This window comes from Melanerpes formicivorus, unplaced genomic scaffold (genome assembly GCF_026170545.1).
Source record: "Melanerpes formicivorus ecotype bairdi unplaced genomic scaffold, bMelFor1.0.p_v2 SCAF_111, whole genome shotgun sequence".
Lineage (NCBI taxonomy): Eukaryota > Metazoa > Chordata > Aves > Piciformes > Picidae > Melanerpes > Melanerpes formicivorus.
Window position 1 is genome coordinate 1,073,709 of NW_027142463.1, and position 20,028 is coordinate 1,093,736.

A 20,028-nucleotide genomic window follows, 5' to 3' on the forward strand; every position below is an offset into this window, starting at 1 on the left:
TTGAGGTATTTTAATGAATAATTTTTAATGAGGAGATGGCTTCAACTTCCCTATATAAGCTTTACCCAGCTTATTGTACATTTGTAAGTGTTGCTAAGCTTGTAAAGCATGCTGGATGTAATGCATTTAGAATGTGAGGACTGCAGGATGAAATAATGATTAAAGCAATTGTGACTAATCATCCAAAGCTTTTATACTGCAAATGTGTCAGCCAGGTTTCAGTTTGTATAAAAAGGCAGATTAGAAGGTTCAGTTCTTGCCTAGTATAAATTCAGTACAGTTGATAAGGGTGTTCTGAAAACCAATTTTTTAGCACTTTTCAACCTTCTTGTGTGAGGTAAATTGGCAGATGACAGCAAGCTGTGGGCAGGAGTTGATCTGCTGGAGAGTAGAGAGGCTCTGCAGAGGGACCTCGACAGGCTGGACAGATGGGCAGAGGCCAAGGGCATTAGACTGAACACATCCAAGTGCCAGGGGCTGCACATTGGCCACAGCAACCCCAGGCACTGCTACAGGCTGGGGGCAGAGTGGCTGAGAGCAGCCAGGCAGAGAGGGACCTGGGGGTACTGGTTGATAGTAGGCTGAACATGAGCCTGCAGTGTGCCCAGGTGGCCAAGAAAGCCACTGGCATCCTGGCCTGCATCAGGAATAGTGTGGGCCAGCAGGAGCAGGGAAGTCATTCAGCCCTGTACTCAGCTCTTTTTAGGCCACACCTTGAGTCCTGTGTCCAGTTCTGGGCCCCTCAGTTTAGGAAAGATGTTGAGTTGCTGGAAGGTGTCCAGAGAAGGGCAACAAGGCTGGGGAGAGGCCTTGAGCACAGCCCTGTGAGGAGAGGCTGAGGGAGCTGGGGTTGCTTAGCCTGGAGAAGAGGAGGCTCAGGGGAGACCTTCTTGCTCTCTACAACTACCTTAAGGGAGGTTGTAGACAGGCAGAGGTTGGTCTCTTCTCCCAGGCAAGCAGCACCAGAACAAGAGGACACAGTCTCAGGCTGTGCCAGGGGAGGTTTAGGTTGGATATTAGGAAGAAGTTCTACACAGAGAGAGTTGTTTGCCATTGGGATGTGCTGTCCATGGAGGTGGTGGAGTCCCCATCCCTGGAGGTGTTTAGGAAGAGCCTGGATGAGGCACTTGGTGCCATGGTTGAGTTGATCAGATGGTGTTGGGTGATAGGTTGGACTGGATGATCTTGAAGTTGTTTTCCAACCTGCTTAATTCTGTATTGTGTATTCTGTCTCAGTTCTGCTCTCGTTCACCTGCCATTGCTGTCAGTGCCTCGTGGGAACCAGGGCTGCTGCTTAGGAACTTGGGCCATAGCTTCCTCAGGGCCTGAAACCTATGGTGCCAGGGTCTGGCTTTGGCCTGCTTCACCCTGCAGTTTTGCTTATTCTGATGGACATAAATGCAATCACAATGTGCATCCCTCCCATAATTCTTGACATGATGAATGGAGTTTGAGCTCACAGGAAGGTGTAAGAAAGCAATGGTTCTGCTCCTTCAGTGCTGCCATCTTCTCTAAGTTAGTCTTGTGGGAAAATATGAAGCAGGTAGAGCAGATTAGAGAAGCAGGTGTGTGGACAAGAAACAGCTTGGCATCTTTGGATGCTCTGGGTACCATCTACTAAGAGGAGACTTTTACTTCAAGTGATGTTCATTGTAATGGTGTTTTGTCCCAGAGTCCTCCCCCTTTGGTCCTGTTAACTTTATGTATGAAAGATCTCAGGAGAGTACCAGTGCCCATACTGGCAAGTTTGTAGAAGCTTTCTTAAACCTTTTATTTCAGAGAAGTCTGTGAAACTTCTGGCTGGTTCTTCCTTCTCTAGCCTAAGCTTTTCCTAAGAAATCCAACAGTTTTCCACTAGAAAATAGCCATGGGTATAAAATCACAGACTACTTTCACATAAGATTAAGGGTCTGACAAGGGTAGTGGGAACAAAGAAAGTCCAAATGAAGTCTGTATTTAAGCCCCCCTCTCCCATCCCCCTCTTGCACAAAAGCAAGCTTTCCTGATGGCAGTAGGTTGTTGATATACTTCCAGAAAGAATTCCAGCTAGCTGAGAGCTGGGATTACATGGATTACACAGCCTCCTTCTCTGCCAGTGGGAAAAAGAGACTTTGGTTGAAGGCACGTACAAATGCAAACTGAAATCACTTTGTATGGGACTGGCCTTCCAAACAACCTCAGGTTGCCTTGCAGGTCATTTTGCCCTGTCTTGGCGAGGCCCTGTGTGTGGTAGGTGTGCAGGTGTGCCAGCCAGCATGGCTGGGGGGCACACACAGTTTGCCCCCTAGCCACAGCCCTATCAGCAGACTGGGGTCGTGGGCCAAGAGGTGATTGTTTGGGTGGGAAAACTGCAAAGAACAGAAACCAGTGCAGAGTGCTCTGTGGCCAGTTGGTGTCCATTTAGGGCACACCGCCCTCCACAGCCAATCCCAAGCCCTGGCTGAGCCCAAGAGCCTCCACTCCATCAGCCTGCTCCTACACTATCATTTTTGATGGCCTCTTCCATTTTGACACTGTATTCTATGGTGATTAGAATCACCTGGGCCTGAGCAAAGCCTTAGACACTCTCCCGCACCACATCCTGCTCTCCAGGCTGGTGACACATGGGTGTGATGGGTGACCACTAGATGGATAAGGAACTGGCTTGATGGCTGCACCCAAAGAGTGGCTGTCCATGGCTCCATGGCCCAGTGGAGGCCAGGGATAACCAGAGTCCCTCAGGGGACCTCAGGGTCCCTCAGGTCCGGGGACCTGTCTTGTTCAACATCTCTGTGGGTGCCATGGACAGTGGCATTGAGTGCTCCCTCAGCAGGTTTGCTGATGGCACCAAGCTGTGTGGTGCAGCAGACAGCTGGAGGGAAGGGATCCATCCAGAGGGACCTGGGCAGGCTGGAGAGGTGGGCACAAGCCAACCTCAGGAGGTTCAACAAGACCAAGGGCAGGGTCCTGCAGCTGGGTGGAGGCAATCCCAGGCACAAATGCAGGCTGGGCAGGGACTGGCTGGAAAGCAGCCCTGAGGAGAGAGCCTTGGGGGTGCTGGGGGAGGAGAAGCTCACCAGGAGCTCTCAGTGTGCACTTGCAGCCCAGAAAGCCAACCAGAGCCTGGGCTGCAGCAGGAGAAGTGTGGCCAGCAGGGCAAGGGAGATGATTCTCCCCCTCTGCTCAGCTCTGGTGAGACCCCACCTGGAGTACTGCCTCCAGTTCTGGAGCCCCTATGACAAGAGGGATCTGGAGGTGCTGGAAGGTGTCCAGAGCAGGGCCAGGAGGATGAGCAGAGGGCTGGAGCTGCTCTGCTGTGAGGACAGACTGAAGGAGTTGGGGCTGTTCAGTCTGGAGCAGAGAAGGCTCCCAGGTGACCTCATTGTGGCCTTCCAGGATCTGAAGGGGGCTCCAGGAAGGCTGGGGAGGGACTGCTCAGGATCTCAGGCAGTGATAGGACTAGGGGGAATGGAATGAAGCTGGAGGTGGGGAGATTGAGGCTGGAGGTGAGGAGGAAGTTCTTCCCCATGAGAGTGGTGAAGCCCTGGAATGGGTTGTGCAGGGAGGTGGTTGGGGCCCTGTCCCTGGAGGTGTTTAAGGCCAGGCTGGCTGAGGCTGTGGCCAGGCTGATCTAGTGTGGGGTGTCCCTGCCCATGGCAGGGGGGTTGGAGCTGGCTGATCCTTGTGGTCCCTTCCAACCCTGACTGATACCATGATACTATGTTACCTATTCTTCCTCAGCATGGACACCTATCATGATTTGAGAACCAGCATTCTCTCTTTTATGTCTTCTTGTGGACTTCTTTTTCTAAGAGTTTTTAAGGCTTCAGCTTTGTACAAAGCATCCAGGTTCTCCCTAACTTCTCCCTTGTAATGAAAGCTGATTGCTCCTCATCCATGCCTATCATGTCTTGCTTTCATTTTCCTGACCCCAAACCCAGGAAATAGCAAGATGAAACTCCATGACAAGTTCTGTCAGCAGCTGATAACTTGATACATGGCAGATAACTGGACTTGTACAAGGACAGCATGACTCCATACCCACTCTTGGTAGTTTCTTGATGTCCTTTGTACTTCTTTGTCTTGTGAGACCTATTGGCTGCTTACTCAAGCAGCAGCAGTTTCTTGATGTGTTACTGATGTTTCACCTGTATCCAAAAGAGCCAGGCTGTTGCTGGAAGAGTATAGGTGTTGCCATATGCTTAGGATATCACTGATGATAAAACACCAAAGAAAATATTGGGGGAGTGTTGGAGTGGGGGAGGATGATTACTGGTTCCATATGAAAGTTGTTGGGAATCCCTAGGCACCTTTTTGGCTCCTTTTAAGGTCTACTAGTTTGCCTTAACTTATTGCTGCTATGCAGAGTCACATCTAAGGGGCTGAAGACTGACTGGTACTAGATCTCATATATCCAGCCTAACTGGTTGTGGATATAACCAGTGGAGTAATTTTGTGTTGTGTGAACAGGAGGAGAGGAGGGAGATGGACATACCCCAACAGCAATGTAGCCTGCCTGAGATGAAAGCCATTGCCTTGCCATGGTCTTCTTGCTCACTTTTTCTCCATCTTCACTGACTGTGCAGGGTGACTTTGTTTCCAGCATCATAAAACAGATTAGATAAGGAAATTAAGTACCTAAAATGACTACTTTGGGAGTTTTTAACTAGATGGTTACCCACTAGAGCAAAGGAAAAAGCAGGACAGTGTAACAATGAAAGGCAACATCTTAGCTATAGGGATACTTGAGTGCTTTCTTAACTGTCATATACTTGAAAATCTGCCCTCTGGGAAAACGCTTACACACTGTGCACAGCCTGTGCAAGCGAGCAGGCACTCAGAGCCTGTGTGAAAGAGTAATGATAATAATGGTGATCCTGGAAGAGACACATCACCATCTCCCTCACTCTGAGTGTTTTCCATTTGTTCCTCTACCAAAGTGGTTGTGGTGGGTTGAAGTTTCCCCCAGCATTAACTTCTAGCCAGACCAACTCAGTTAGAAGCAATCGAAGCTGCGTTTGCAAGCCACAACTGCACTCTACAACGGAATGTGATTGGTTAGCCTGGAGAAGAGGAGGCTCAGGGGAGACCTTCTTGCTCTCTACAGCTACCTGAAAGGTGGTTGTGGCCAGGTGGGGGTTGGTCTCTTCTCTCTAGCAACCAGCACCAGAACAAGAGGACACAGTCTCAAGCTGTGCCAGGGAAGGTTTAGGCTCAAGGTGAGGAGAAAGTTCTTCACTGAGAGAGTCATTGGTCATTGGAATGTGCTGCCCAGGGAGGTGGTGGAGTCCCCATCCCTGGAGGTGTTCAAGAGGGGATTGGATGTGGCACTTGGTGCCATGGTCTAGTCATGAGGTCTGTGGTGCCAGGTTGGACTGGATGATCTTTGAGGTCTCTTCCAACCTTGGTGATGCTGTGAGACTGTGAACATGTACAAAGTATCCAGGATTTGCAATATTGTACAGCTACTTACCCTTAGAAACAACCCGGAAACCCCCCGGTCAAAAAAAACAGGGACCCTGCTCCGCTGCCCCTGCCCCCAAACCTGCCAGACCACCCTGGACCAGAGAGCAGGAGGATTTGAGAGAGAAAGCAGAGGGTTAGCTTTATCTCAAGGTCAGCCAGAAGCACTGTTATCTCCCGAGGCGCAGCAGAAACAGCCAAGATCGGAAGAGGAGAAGAAAGGGGTGGGAATGGAAATGAAATGTGCAGAATTGTTATGGTACAGCTTCTCTCATCCCGGACTTTCAACCAATGACTTTGTTTAGAATATTCTTTTGTTTTCCTTTTTACACCCAGTAGTGATTTATTTATACTTTTCTACTTTTCTGCTCAAAATCTGCAGCTAAATGTTGAAGGCATAGCCTAAAACTGCCACAGTGGTGTACTAGGAGCTCGTCAGGTTGTGCCTGAGATAATTAAGTTGTTAGGCCAGCGGGCTGTACTGAAAGGTGTTACATCAGTGATTTCTTTTTCATCCTGCTGTGCTTTGATGTCTTCCTATAAAGCAGAAGATCTAAAAGCAGAAACTTTTGAAGATGATAGATGGATTTTGCTAATCCACTTTTCATTATCCTTAAGAAAAATGCCTGTCCTTACCAGTGAAAAAAAGATCCAGGAGCTCTCGTCTCCAGAGAGTCTCACGTTATCAGGATTGTAAACCATGGAACTGCTGTTGTGAAATGTTTTGTTAGCATATTTTGAAACAGTGTTGTAAACCTTTTGGAAGAAAGGAATGAACTTGCTGCTTTCTTACCCATATCGGGTTGTGCTTTCTCACTAACACAGAAAGCTCGCTTGCAAGAGACTGCTGCAGCGATAAATGTTTGCTGTCCTTAGTGGTGTTAATTGCCTTCCTTTAATTGCATATTACTGGGGTTCACTGAAACAGTGATCAGCATCCACATATACTGATCCTAAAATTTATGGTGTTGAAACACATGGTTGCCAGGGCCTTTGAAATCCATGTGGGGACAGGAGGGACGCAACACCAATACGATGCATAAGTCGTTCATCTGTATGAACTCTCAGCTCTACTTTTCTGTGGCATACTGGCACTATTCTGGAGCATGGTTGGCTGCTCTGCATCCTCACCAGCTGGCCATGTGCCCTCTTGATCAATCTGCTTGGTTGTTGACATTGCACAGATCAAATCACAGTCCCTGATTCACATCCCCTGTTGTTACAATGTCTCCCTGCTGCTAGCGTTGCCAAGGCTGTTCATCAGGACAGCAGTTCAGGCTCTCTCACAAGGCTATCATCATGCACATTCTGAACAAAGCTGTCATGGTGCACAGTCTAAATTAGCTGCTTATGTCATTCTGAGTGAGCTGCCTATGGTCATGCTTCAAGACAGACCAGGCCCCAACAGATGGTGAAAGTCTTGGTTGGCAAGATGTAGAGCCTTGCCACTGATGGAACTGTTGTGACTGGTGAGAGGTCTCAAGCACCAGCTCCACGAGGAGAGGCTGAGGGAGCTGGGGATGTTTAGCCTGGAGAAGAGGAGGCTCAGGGGAGACCTCATTGCCCTCTGCAACTACCTGAAAGGTGGTTGTAGCCAGGAAGGGGTTGGTCTCTTCTCCCAGGCAAGCAGCACCGGAACAAGAGGACACAGTCTCAAGCTGTGCCAGGGGAGGTTTAGGCTGGAGGTGAGGAGAAAGTTCTTCCTAGAAAGAGTAATGGGCCTTTGGAATGTGCTGCCCAGGGAGGTGGTGGAGTCACCATCCCTGGGGGTGTTCAAGAGGGGCTTGGATGTGACACTTGGTGCCATGGTTTAGCAGTCATGAGGTGTTGGCTGACAGGTTGGACTTGACGATCTCTCAGGTCTTTTCCAACCTTCTTGATTCTATGATTCTATGACAGTAAGCAGTGTGTTGGCTTCTGTTTGCAGACCCAGGAAGGAAGGAGTGTGTCATTCCTTGCCCCTGGGGGAAGTTTGCACTTCTATCACCCAGAAGAGGTCACTAAAGTTCCTTGCAGCTGCTCACAAGTTCATCTGGCTTCATTCAGCCCAATGTATCTTTCGTTTGTTGAGCTCCTCACACCTCTGGAAGTCCCTCCTCATGGAAAACTTCCAGCAGTGCTTAGGGTTATAAAAGGAGTTCTCTAGGTCTGATTCTATTTTGTGTCTTTTCTTGACAATAGCATTGGGCCAGATAATGCTCTATGTGGATGGGATGAACGGAGTAATAAATCATAACGAAACAATCGAATGGCTGTACACACTGATTGGGTCAAAGGTAAGGCACTCTCCAAAATTCTCATTTTGTATTTCTTTCAATGTTCTTTAAATGCATTTGAGTTGTATTAAATATGCAACTAGCACATCAACAGACAGTGTTTGGTTTTAAATGAGTACATAACACTTCAAGGTCATCAGGGCACCCTGAACTGTTATTTCTTTTCCACTACTTTTATACTCTTTTGGCTGTTGGCACTTACCCTGCTTCTCTAAAGCAAAGGTACCAAAGATGCCTGTGCTGCCATTGCAGCTGACACTGGAGAAGACTTTTTAGTCTTGAAGCTACATTTCTGAAGATATTCTTGGTAACCACCTTTTGGGTTTGGTTGGTTGGTTGGTTGTTGGGGTTTGGTTTGTTTGTTTTTCCTTGTCCATTCTCTGAATGCAAATCCTTTGTGCAGTTTGCTGATACTGCTGCTCTCCCTCTTTGTCCTGATGGCTTTCATAGCACAAGGTTTAGTTGATTAGATAGTGTTGGATGATAGGTTGGACTCGATGATCTCAAAGGTCTCTTCCAACCTGGTCTGGTCTGGTCTATTCTATTCTATTCCATTCCATTCCATTCCATGGAGAAAAAGAGCTTGATGTCCCAGGGGCCTTTTTAAACCACTACAGATCTTTTTCCACAACATGCAAACTTCAGTGCTGCAACAGCTCACTAAGTCAATGAGCCAATGCTGCAGTATTGGCAGAACTGATTTATCTTGGCCTAACTGTACTGGGAGATACATAGTAAGGTTATTAAATCTAAGGCCTGCAGGGTGTGTTCTATGATTAGGAGAAGACAAGGATAAACTTTTCCCCTATGTGAAATATTCCACTGTTACCTGGGTGTTACACTGGGCAGTTTGCCCTCCTGAAGCAGGGAATTCTATCCACAACTGGCAAAGTGGTATGAGATGAGAAATGGTTTGCTTTGTACAGAGCCTTATTTTCCATGAAAGAGATGAAAGACAAACAAAAAAAGGAAAAGAACAATGCCCTGTCCATAATTACTTTAATTCCCTAATGCACCTAATGGGAGTGGTATGGGTGAGAAAAACAACTCTATTGGTACCTTGCAGATCAAATTCTGTCAAGAATTCTGTCAACAATCTCTTAACAGGGGAGATGATTGGGAGACTCGAGCACCTCCCCTATGAAGAAAGACTGAGAGCCCTAGGGCTGTTTAGTCATGAGAAGAGAAGATTGAGGGGGGAATCTAATGAATGTCTATCAATATCTGAGGGGTGGGTGTCAGGTGGAGAGGGCCAAGCTCTTTTCAGTGGTGTGCAGTCGTAAGACAGGGAACAATGGATACAAACATGAACGTAGAAGATTTCACCTCAACATGAGGAGAAACTTCTTTACTGTGAGGGTGACAGAGCAGGCTGCCCAGAGAGGTTTGGGAGTCTCCTCTGGAGACTTTCAAAACCCACCTGGATGCATTCCTGTGCAGACTACCCTACATGGTCCTGCTTTTGGCAGGGGCGTTGGACTCAGTGATCTCTGGAGTTCCCTTCTGACCTCTAACATTCTGTGGTTCTGTGAAGATTTTCTTCACCAGAGTTCTTCAAGGGTCCTTAAACTCTTTTCTCCCTCCCCCCTTGCCAGCCTGAATGATTATCTCCATGTTCTGGCTTGGTTCCTGCAGCTCAGGAATGCAGGCAATGTGCTTTGAACAGTTTGGGTTCAGGTAGCATCAAAGTTGCTTTTTCATTATTCTTGGGCTGCCTTGGAAGAGATCTAAGTCCCTGTCTGTGCTTTGGAAGTCAACCAAAGTTACAGCAGGCTTGTTGTTGGGGGGTGGTGGGACAGCTGCTTTATGCACTTCAAGGTGGTTTTGACTTTCTGTGAAAAATGAACCCCTGCAATATGCAACACACCCACAGCCTGATTTGCAGCCCTGCTTTGCTGGTGCCTGCTCTGCAGCAATGGCAGTGAAAAATACAGTAAGAGAGCTGAACAACAAAAAGAAAAGGGAATACTGAAATTCCTAATTAGTCTTGGGGCAAATCCCTCTAATAGGCAGCAGGAGTGCAGTCATTGAGCTGCCACAGCTCTGAGACGTGTTTCTTGCCTTCTCAAAAGGTTTAATATACTCAGCAGTGGAGGTTGTTGAATCTTTGCTTTGGTTTTGGTTGGTTGGTTGGTTTTGGTGGGTTTTTTTTCGTCTGAAATCCTATAATGGTTTTGACCCTGTATTGTTAACTGCTTTGTATTGCATGTGCTTCTGGTGGCTCTGTTGAAGGCCAGCAGCATCCTGGCCTGTACCAGGAGTAGTGTGACCCACAGAACCTGGGCAGGGGTCGTCCCCCTCTACTGGACACTGGAGAGACCACAACTTGAATAAAGGGTTCAGTTTGGGGGCCCTCACGAGAAGGACACTGAGCTGCTGAGCAGAGAAGGGCAATGAAGCTGGTGAAGGGTCTGGAAAACAGATCTGGTGAGGAGCAGCTGAGGGAACTGGGCTTGTTCAGCCTGGAGAAAAGGAGGTTGGGAAGAGGCCTCATTACTCTCCACAACTGCCTGAAAGGAGGTTGGAGTCAGGTGGGAGTCGGTCTCTTTTCCCAAGGAACAGGTGACAGGTTGGACTTGATGATCTTTGAGGTCTCTTCCAAACTTGGTGATTCTGTGATTCTGCTTCTGTGATTCTGCTTGTCAGTGCTGCACACATTTCAGCAGAGGACCTCAAAGCCTGACACATGCAGTGCTGGATAACAGCTGTAAGTTTGGTTCATGGCTCCAAGATCCCATTGTGCACCTAGCAGCACTTCTGTACAGGGATGGGGGAAGGGAGTGGGAAATACAATTTGGTTGTAATGAGAAGACAATGCTACAAGGGATTTATTGAAAGGCTGTTCAGATTGTTGCCATTGTGTTCCTTGCTGTTGCTAGCTCTGCTTCAGTTCTACCCCTCTGAGCATCAATGAATGCTGATGTAGATGAGGGACGGTGTCTAAGTTTGCTCTTGATTAAAAGTACTGGGGAGATAGTTAAAATTCCAACAGCATGACTGCACTGCTGCTGCTGCCTTTATGTGGGATGAAAGGCAGCAGTGGTGTCAGGGTGAGGAGCTGAAAAGCAGGAAGAAAGTTAATCTTAGAAGACTTTCTTGTCAGTGGGCAATGTTTCACATAGATATATAATTGCTAGATGGAAAACTGAGGTTAGCAGTATCCTTCTGCCACTGCCAGTCCTTTGCAAGACATCCAGCCATGTAGGACCATACCAATGTGTGCCATTGGCTACCTTCCATTCATCAATGGCTAATCATAGAATTGTTAGGGTTGGAAAGGACCTCAAGAACCATCTAGTTCCAAGCCCCCTGCCGTGGGCAGGGACCCCTCACACTAGAGCAGGTTGCTCAGAGCCACATCCAGCCTGGCCTTAAAAACTTCCAGAGATGGGGTTTCTTCCACCTGCCTGGGCAACCTGTGCCAGAGCCTCACCACCCTCCTCAAAACAGACATCCTCAAGTGATACAGGCAGAGAATCTGCTGCAGCATTACACTGCTTCCAGAATTAGATCTCTCATTTTCAAGATGGAATTTGCAAATATTTATAAGGTTCAGAAGTGTATTACTCCTCCAAGCACTGTGATGCTTCAGTGCTCCCCTGGCATAAAAAGTAGAGAGCAAAACCCAAATTTCAACATGCATCACTGTTATTTCATTGTTAGTGACCTCAGCAGCAATTTACCAGTCTTCCTCTGCTTAGCAAAGCCTTCAAGTATATACTTAATTACTCAATTACTTAATATGTTCCAGAGAACCTAACTGAGGTCAGGAGTGTACAGTTGTAGGAGAACAAACCAAGGCTGTAGCAGGGTCGAGGCTCTGGCCATCTTATATAAGCTGGAAGCTACATAAATAGGAAATATCAGTGTCAGACGAGGTTTTTGTCACAGGGATTGGTAGCATGTACCATTCACAGGGTCACAGGATGGCAGGGTTGGAAGGAACCCAAAGAGATCATCCAGTCCAACCCTCCTGCCAGAGCAGGGCCATGCAGTCTAGCTCAGGTCACAGAGGAACACATCCAGATGGGCCTTGAAAGTCTCCAGAGAAGGAGACTCCACAACCTCTCTGGGCAGCCTACTCCAGTGCTCTGTGACCCTTACAGGAAAGAAGTTTCCCCTTGTGTTGAGGTGGAACCTCCTGTGCTGCAGCTTACATCCATTGCTCCTTGTCCTATCCCAGGGAGCAAGTGAGCAGAGCCTGTCCCCTGCCTCCTGACCCCCAGCCCTCAGATAGTTATAAACATTTATTAAATGCCCTCTAAGTCTTCTCTTTGCCAGACTGAACAGCCCCAGGTCCCTCAGCCTCTCCTCAGCAGGCAGTGCTCCAGTCCCCTAATCATCCTTGTTGCCCTCCGCTGGACTCTCTCCAGCTGATCCCTCTCCCTCTTGAACTGGGAAGCCCAAAACTGAATGCAGTACTCAGATGAGGTCTCACCAGGGCAGAGGAGAGGGGGAAGCAAGATAGTTTGCATCTTAGAAAATGAGAGTAGGAGTCAATGAGTGGTAGCTAACGGTGCCTTCAGAACTGCTCCTTGGGTTTTGCTGGTTATTATATTTTTTTTAAGTGGCAAAACTAAACTGTCCAGTTTTTCACTTTGACCACGTGTCACAGCACACATTTCAACCTCAGAGGACCTGGGAAGTGGTATTTCACCACTGTCTCAGTGTTTCAGCCAGCAATAGCTTCCTGCTACTGAAGGTGCAATGAAATTTTCACATTGTATGCAAGCTACATTTTAGCCTGGTTACAGTCTCACAGTCTCACAGTATCACCAAGGTTGGAGGAGACCTCGAGGATCATCAAGTCCAACCCATCACCACAGACCCCATGACTAGACCATGGCACCAAGTGCCACATCCAATCCCCTCTTGAACACCTCCATGGATGGGGACTCCACCACCTCCCTGGGCAGCACATTCCAGTGACCAATGACTCTCTCAGTGAAGAACTTTCTCCTCACCTTGAGTCTAAACCTCCCCTGGCGCAGCTTGAGACTGTGTCCTCTTGTTCTGATTCCATTGGCCCTCCTGGCTGCCTGGGCACACTGCAGGCTCATGTTCAGCCTACCATTGGCCAGCACCCCCAGGTCCCTCTCTGTCTGGCCACTCTCCAGCCACTCTGCCCCCAGCCTGTAGCACTGCATGGGGTTGTTGTGGCCAATGTGCAGAACCCAGCACTTGGATGTGTTCAATCTCCTGCCCTTGGCCTCTGCCCATCTGCCCAGCCTGTCGAGGTCCCTCTGCAGAGCCTCTCTACCCTCCAGCAGATCAACTCCTGCCCCCAGCTTGGTGTCATCAGCAAATTTACTGATGATGGATGGTGGCAAGGGCTGCTGGAAAATTTTTCCTACCCAAAACAAGGGACACCAAGTCAAAGAACAGCAATGCACTAAGCTGTATGAAATCCTTACAATGTATTTTCATCTGTTAGTAGGTATGAAGTAATATATGCAGTATCTTTGGTACGCATTGGTATTCCCTCTGCCCCAGTAACAGAAAGAGTACAAGGCTGTAACAGTCTCTTACTCTTTCTAGGACTAGTTACTGAGTGTTTACAAAAGGTAGGGTCCTGAACCAAACCTCCTGGAAAAGCCCCAGGTGTTTATATTGTCCTCTAGAGAAGCAAATGTTTCTTTGCATGACACATCCACAGCTTTTGCCTTTCCACCTTGATCTTCAAAGGCACGTTTGAGGCATAAAGAGGTCCAAACCCTGAGCTTCGTTTCATCTTTTCTTTCCCTCAGTTCCTGACTGCTACTGGTAGTGATTATTTTTTCCCCATTTGATGACCCAGGCTGTTCTAATTTCCCTCAGGGGAACTAAAGCCCCTTTTTGGCATTGTTTTCAGTGGAAAGTAATCCATTTTCAAAGTGGTGCTGGGTAACTTCAGAAGACAGAGTGGAATGCTGGGCCCAGGCTGATACAACAAGGTTGATTAAAGATTCCTATCTCACATCTTGGTTTAATTTTTTTTTCTACTGTGCTGCTGTCTGGGTCCTAGATTTCAAAGCTGAGTACAAACTTTAGCAAGTTTTTTTCCTGTGCCTTGTGTGCCTTCTGCTTCCTTTGGCATTTAAGTAGCAACTTTCTGAATTCTCTAAAGTATATTTCAAACCAAAAGAAGCATTTGAAAGGAAAAGGTAAAAAAAAAACCAAACCAAAATCACAACAGACAAAACAAAACAACACCCCACACACACACAACATTCACACAGAATTTAGTTGTACTGGGGGAAATTTGGGGTGCTGACTGACAGCCACCTGAACATGAGCCAGCAGTGTGCCCAGGGGGCCAAGAAGGCCAAGGGCATCCTGGCCTGCAGCAGGAATGGTGTGGCCAGCAGGGAAGTCATAGTGCCCCTGTACTCTGCATTGGTTAGGCCACACCTTGAGTCCTGTGTCCAGTTCTGGGCCCCTCAGTTTAGGAAGGACATTGAGAGACTTGGAGGTGTCCAGAGAAGGGCAACAAGGCTGGGGAGAGGCCTTGAGCACAGCCCTGTGAGGAGAGGCTGAGGGAGCTGGGGTTGCTTAGCCTGGAGAAGAGGAGGCTCAGGGGTGACCTCATTGCCCTCTACAACTACCTGAAGGGAGGTTGGAGCCAGGTGGGGATTGGTCTCTTCTCCCAGGCAACCAGCAGCAGAACAAGAGGACACAGTCTCAAGCTGTGCCAGGGGAGGTTCAGGCTGGAGGGAAGGAGAAAGTTCTTCACTGAGAGAGTCATTTGTCATTGGGATGTGCTGCCCAGGGAGGTGGTGGAGTCACCGTCCCTGGAGGTGTTCAAGAGGGGATTGGATGTGGCACTTGGTGCCATGGTCTAGTCATGAGGTCTGTGGTGCCAGGTTGGACTTGATGATCATTGAGGTCTCTTCCAACCTTGGTGATACTGTGAGACTGTGAGACTGTAACTTGTTGATTTCACGAGGAAAGTCCAGCGGGGTTGCTTATCTTGCACAGTGCCAGTGCCATGTTATAACCTGCTCATGGTTGGTAAGTCAATTCATGATAATTTCCAGAGAATTAATATTCTGATCTTTGGAGCAGGAGGTTGTGCTGTAGAGGTGTCCTGTGCTTCATTCTTAACATATATGGAAGATGATCTGGAAGAACTGGCCAGCTAAAAGAACAGATTAGACTAGACTAGACTAGAATAGAATTCAATAGAATTGAATTTACCAGGTTGGAAGAGACCTTCAAGATCATCACGTCCAACCTATCATCCAACACCACCTAATCAACTAACCCATGGCACCAAGCACCCCAGCAAGTCTCCTTCTGAACACCTCCAGTGATGGGGACTCCACCACCTCCCCAGGCAGCCCATTCCAATGGGCAATCACTCTCTCTGTGTAGAACTTCTTCCTAACATCCAACCTAAACCTCCCCTGGCGCAGCCTGAGACTGTGTCCTCTTGTTCTGGTGCTGGCTGCCTGGGACAAGAGACCAACCTCTGCCTGTCTACAACTTCCCTTCAGGTAGTTGTAGAGAACAATAAGGTCTCCCCTTAGTCTCCTCTTCTCCAGGCTAAGCAACCCCAGCTCCCTCAGTCTCTCCTCACAGGGCTGTGTTCCAAGCCCCTCACCAACTTTGTTGCCCTTCTCTGGACTCGTTCCAGCAAGTCAACCTCCTTCCTAAACTGAGGGGCCCAGAACTGGCCACAGGACTCGAGGTGTGGCCTAACCAGTACATTGATCATCCAAGAAAAACTGTGTATCTTGGGGGTGTGCTGTGATTAATTTTGGATGTTGTCTTCTCCCCAGTCTGCTGCCTTGGTGGTTAACAAACTGTCTTGCAGCCTCTGCCAAACAAGGACCCCACACACAGCTGTTGCATCAGCTATACACCTTGTGTCCTCTCTCTTACCTTGAGCCACAACTCTGCTGGACCCTCTCCAGCAAGCCTGCTGTTTTCTTTCCTGGTCTATCCCAGGTAGAAATGTCAATTAGGTATCAACATAACAGGCTCTTGGGCTCCTTTGCTTCCTTGATGGGTTCAGAGCAAAGCTGAGGTCTCCCCATAAGCCCTAAAATCTGTGCGGTCTCCCCCATGGGCTGCCCTGTACTCAAGATCTTGAGCTGTGGTAAACAGCTACAACTGCTTTGAGTTCAGTGAAACTCTGAACATTCATGTCAGCTTAAGAGATGGCTCTGAAGTTTAATTTGTTTTGCATTTGGCCATTGAACTGTTGTTATGGAAATGGTTGTGTGAGGGAGAAACAAAACCCTGGATTTACAGAAATTTCCTACTTCCTGCCTCTCAAGGGTTTGAGCCAATGCTCGCCCAGGTCAGGGGAGAGCTCTGCTTCTCTTGCATTCAAAATCTGTAATGGCTCTATTGCATAAACAGAGTTTATTTTCATTGTGTTTAATTGGTGCTTTGAAGATAAGGATCAGGATGTTGCAATAAACTTGGGAAAGGGCATGCCAGCCAGAGCAGACTATAGTATGTGCTCTCTTTGGTCTGTCCAGCTCAGCAGGCAGACAGCTATGACTGCTCCTCTTCTTTACCAACCATATTGGTAGGTGGGTCTCAAAGTCAACCCGTCCAACATGACAGTAGTAGTCCTGTCCTGCAGTGGTAACTGTTCCTGCAGCTCCATCTGATGCACCCACTTCTCAGTATTTTGGCAGAATAAATAGCCATTTGTCATGTGTTCCATCCGTGGGAAAATGAGGGAGCAGCACATTCTGGAGGTCATCTCTAGGCACTTGGAAGAGAAAAAGAGGATCAGGAGCAGTCAGCATGGATTTACCAAGAGGAAATCCTTCTTGGCTGGTCTTGTAGCCTTCTATGATGTCTTAAGTGAATGGGTAGATGCAAGGAGACCAGTGGATGGAGTCTGCCTTGACCTTAGTAAGGCCTTTGACATGTGAGCAAGCTCAGTGTGGGACAGAAGAACAGACAGTGAGAGGCTTAGGAACTGATTACAAAATAGAGTCCAAAGAGTGGTGGTCAATGGTGCCAGTTCCAGCTGGAGAGCTGTAACCAGTGTAACTCAGGGATCAGTGCTTGGTCCAGTCCTGCTCAGCATCTTCAGCAATGACACTGATGAGGGGACAGACAGAAAGACAGACAGACAGACAGAGTCTGCTCAGAAAGTTTGCTGATGATGCCAAACTGGAAGGCTTAGCTGAGACACCTGAAGGCTGTGAGGCTGTTCAGAGAGAGCTGGACAGACTGAGAGCTGGGCAGAGAGAAACCTAATGAGATTTAACAAGGATGAGTGCAGAGTCCTGCACCTGGGCAGGAGCAATACACTGCAGCAGTACAGGTTGGGAGGTGATACTGTGATACTCTTGAACATGTCCAGAGAAGGGCAGCAAGGCTGGTTGCCTGGGAGAAGAGACCAACCCCCACCAGGCTACAACCACCCCTCAGGTAGTTGTAGAGGGCAATGAGGTCAACCCTGAGCCTCCTCTTCTCCAGGCTAAACAACCCCAGCTCCCTCAGCCTCTCCTCACAGGGCTGTGCTCAAGGCCTCTCCCCAGCCTTGTTGCCCTTCTCTGGACACCCTCAAGTCTCTCAATGTCCTTCTTAAACTGAGGGGCCCAGAACTGGACACAGGAGTCAAGGTGTGGCCTAACCAATGCAGAGTACAGGGGCACAATGACCTCCCTGCTCCTGCTGGCCACACTATTCCTAATGCAGGCCAGGATGCCATTGGCCTTCTTGGCCACCTGGGCACACTGCTGGCTCATGTTTAGGAGGCTCTCAATCAGCACCCCCAGGTCCCTCTCTGTTTGGCAGCTCTCAGCCACTCTGACCCCAAACAGCTTTTGGCTGTTATGGCAGTAGAAAGTGCAAGGCACTGTGTGACAAGGCTGACGTGACTCCTGCAGTTCTATAGCAGAAAGGGAGGTGGTCAACCTTTTGCATTCTTCATAATGTGTTAATGTTCTGGTGTTTCATGACTGCTGCAGGGTTATAATTGTTACTTATTCCCTGAGATTTGAAGAATGTAGGTAGTCATGCTTTATCATAACAAAACTTTGGGCTTACCTAAATATATTTAACACAATGCCCTCTGGTATTCATTCTCTAGCAACCATGGTTTGATTAATTTACCATATATGGGTAGGATGCTGTTATCAATTGCTTTATTTTTCTCACTCTTTATAGAAAATGTGCTGCTTTATCTTACCTCTCTGTATTTTTTCTCAATGTCCCATCTTTTTGGAAACTACTTGTCTCAGTCCAGAGAGGGAAAGAGACTCAGTTCTTCTGAATGTTCCCGTGCTGTGAAATGAGAGGCACAAACGAGGCCAAAATATCAACAGCTAGACTGTTGATTACATAAATAAAGTGGATAGATCAGAAGGGGAGGGAGAGAGAAGAGAGAGAGAGAGAGAAGAGGAATTGTATTTCCATACCCCTCACCCTCCCCAAGACAGTTTGGGTCTGTGGAGGAAAGGTGCTGCAGGAGATGTTGGGTCTGTAGAGAAAGGGTGCTGAGGCTTTGGCTGGAGAACAGATGTGGTCCTCTGGGCAGCCTCTTCAGCTCCATGAGTTGCAGCAGGCGGATCTTAGGACATGGAGAGAGGGTTCAGTCTGCTCCTTCCAGGCTCCATGGCCTCTTTTCTTCAGAGCAGCATTGTCCCAGGCTTTTCCTTCTCTCCTGCTTTCCTTCTCAGCAGCATTGTCCTTCTCCTGTGGTTTCCTTCATCTGTGTTTTCCTTGGAGGTGTTCAAGAGGGGATTGGATGTGGCACTTGGTGCCATGGTCTAGTCATGAGGTCTGCGGTGCCAGGTTGGACTCGATGATCCTCGAGGTCTCTTCCAACCTTAGTGATACTGTGAGACTGTGAGGCCAGCTGTGGCCCAGTGAGCAATGTTATCTTTGCACCTTCCCAGAGTCCTTCCAGTGGCTCTGCCCAACACACATCAGCTATTGTCTGGGCAAGCAGCAAGTGATTTTTCTCTCTGTTGAGTCACACCAGGAGAGGCAAGCTTTTAGTCTCTCACACTACTTGGATCAGAAGCTGTATTAGTCAATACTGCAGTGCCTTCTTTTTCTTCTTAAATTCATCTTAGTTTTATTAACTTAGTCTCTCTTCTTGTTGCCATATATAGAGTGTCATTGTGGAACTCTGCCTGTAGGAAAGGAGCTGGTATCCAACATTGTCCACAGCATCATGTAGAACAGATTCCAGGCAGTTCAGCCAGCACAGCAGTTCATACAGCAGTGTTTTGCTTGTGGCTTAGCCTGGAAGAATGGCCCAGTTTGGGAGCGAGTCCATGCGCTGGAAGACCCAGGCTGAATCCAGCTTTCAGGCACATTCTTGAAGCAGTTTCCAAATCCCTTTGTGACCTGGTCTCTCATCTGGAAAATTGGTATTTGGATTTTAGAGCCCTGGGGGCAGCACATGAGGGAGTGGAAGGTCATAGTACATGTGTTGAAGGCAGTTACATAGGTGAAAGTCAAACATAATACTAATTGTTAGCATGTCTGTCCTTTTGGCATCACTCAGAAATGCTTGTGATTCTTTTACTTACATAGAGTTGCTCTTAAAAGCAACAGCTGTTAGCTGCAGGTATGTTTCTTTGAATGTTTCCAGGGATGGGGCATCCACCACCTCTTTGAGCAACCTGCATCAGTGTTTCACCAACTTAATTGTAAAAACAAAAGTCCTCCTTGTATCCAGTCTAAACCTACCCTCCTTAGTGCCATCTCTCCTTGTCCTGTTGCAACAAGCCCTGCTAGTAAGATTGTTCCCATATTTGCCATAGCCCACCCCCCACTTTCATTACTGAAAGGTTGCAGTAAGTTCTCCTTGAAGCATTTTCTTCTCCAGGCTGAACAACCCCAACTTTCTTAGCCTTTCTTTATAGGAGAGGAGTTCCACTTTCCAGCCCACTTTGTGGTCATCCTCTGGACTTGCTCCACCAAGTTCATGTCCCTCTTCTGCTGATGGCTCCAGAGCTGGACACAATACTCCATGTGGTATCTCACCAGAGCAGTTAGAGAGCAGAATCACCTCCCTCGATCTGCTCACACATTCACCAACAGCTCAGGAGGCTAAAAGGGAGTACAAACACCTACAGCAGTTCAGGGATAACAGCTTATTAAGCTACTGAAACAGCCCCATGCATGCCCTTACCTTAAGCCACACTACAAAACAAGACCATCAAATTATGTAATCTACTTAAATTCCTTATTTAGCAGCAAAGAAACAACTCCAATATCTGCTGACTTGAGATCCACCGGTTCAGGGCAAAAAGAACCTACCCACACACATGATTGTCTTGAGTTCCTCTGCCAAGGTACATGAACAGCAGTAAAAAAATAGCTGTATCACAAATGGGAACCACCA

General features: G+C 47.9%; 1 protein-coding gene across 1 annotated transcript in view; it reads left to right on the forward strand.

Moving 5' to 3' along the window:
* FHOD3 (formin homology 2 domain containing 3) overlaps positions 1-20,028 on the forward strand; it is a 326,323-nt gene that overhangs the window by 157,865 nt on the left and 148,430 nt on the right. Inside the window, 1 exon segment of the mRNA XM_068166897.1 lies at positions 7,624-7,718. Within this exon segment, the coding sequence (XP_068022998.1) occupies positions 7,624-7,718 (95 nt within the window).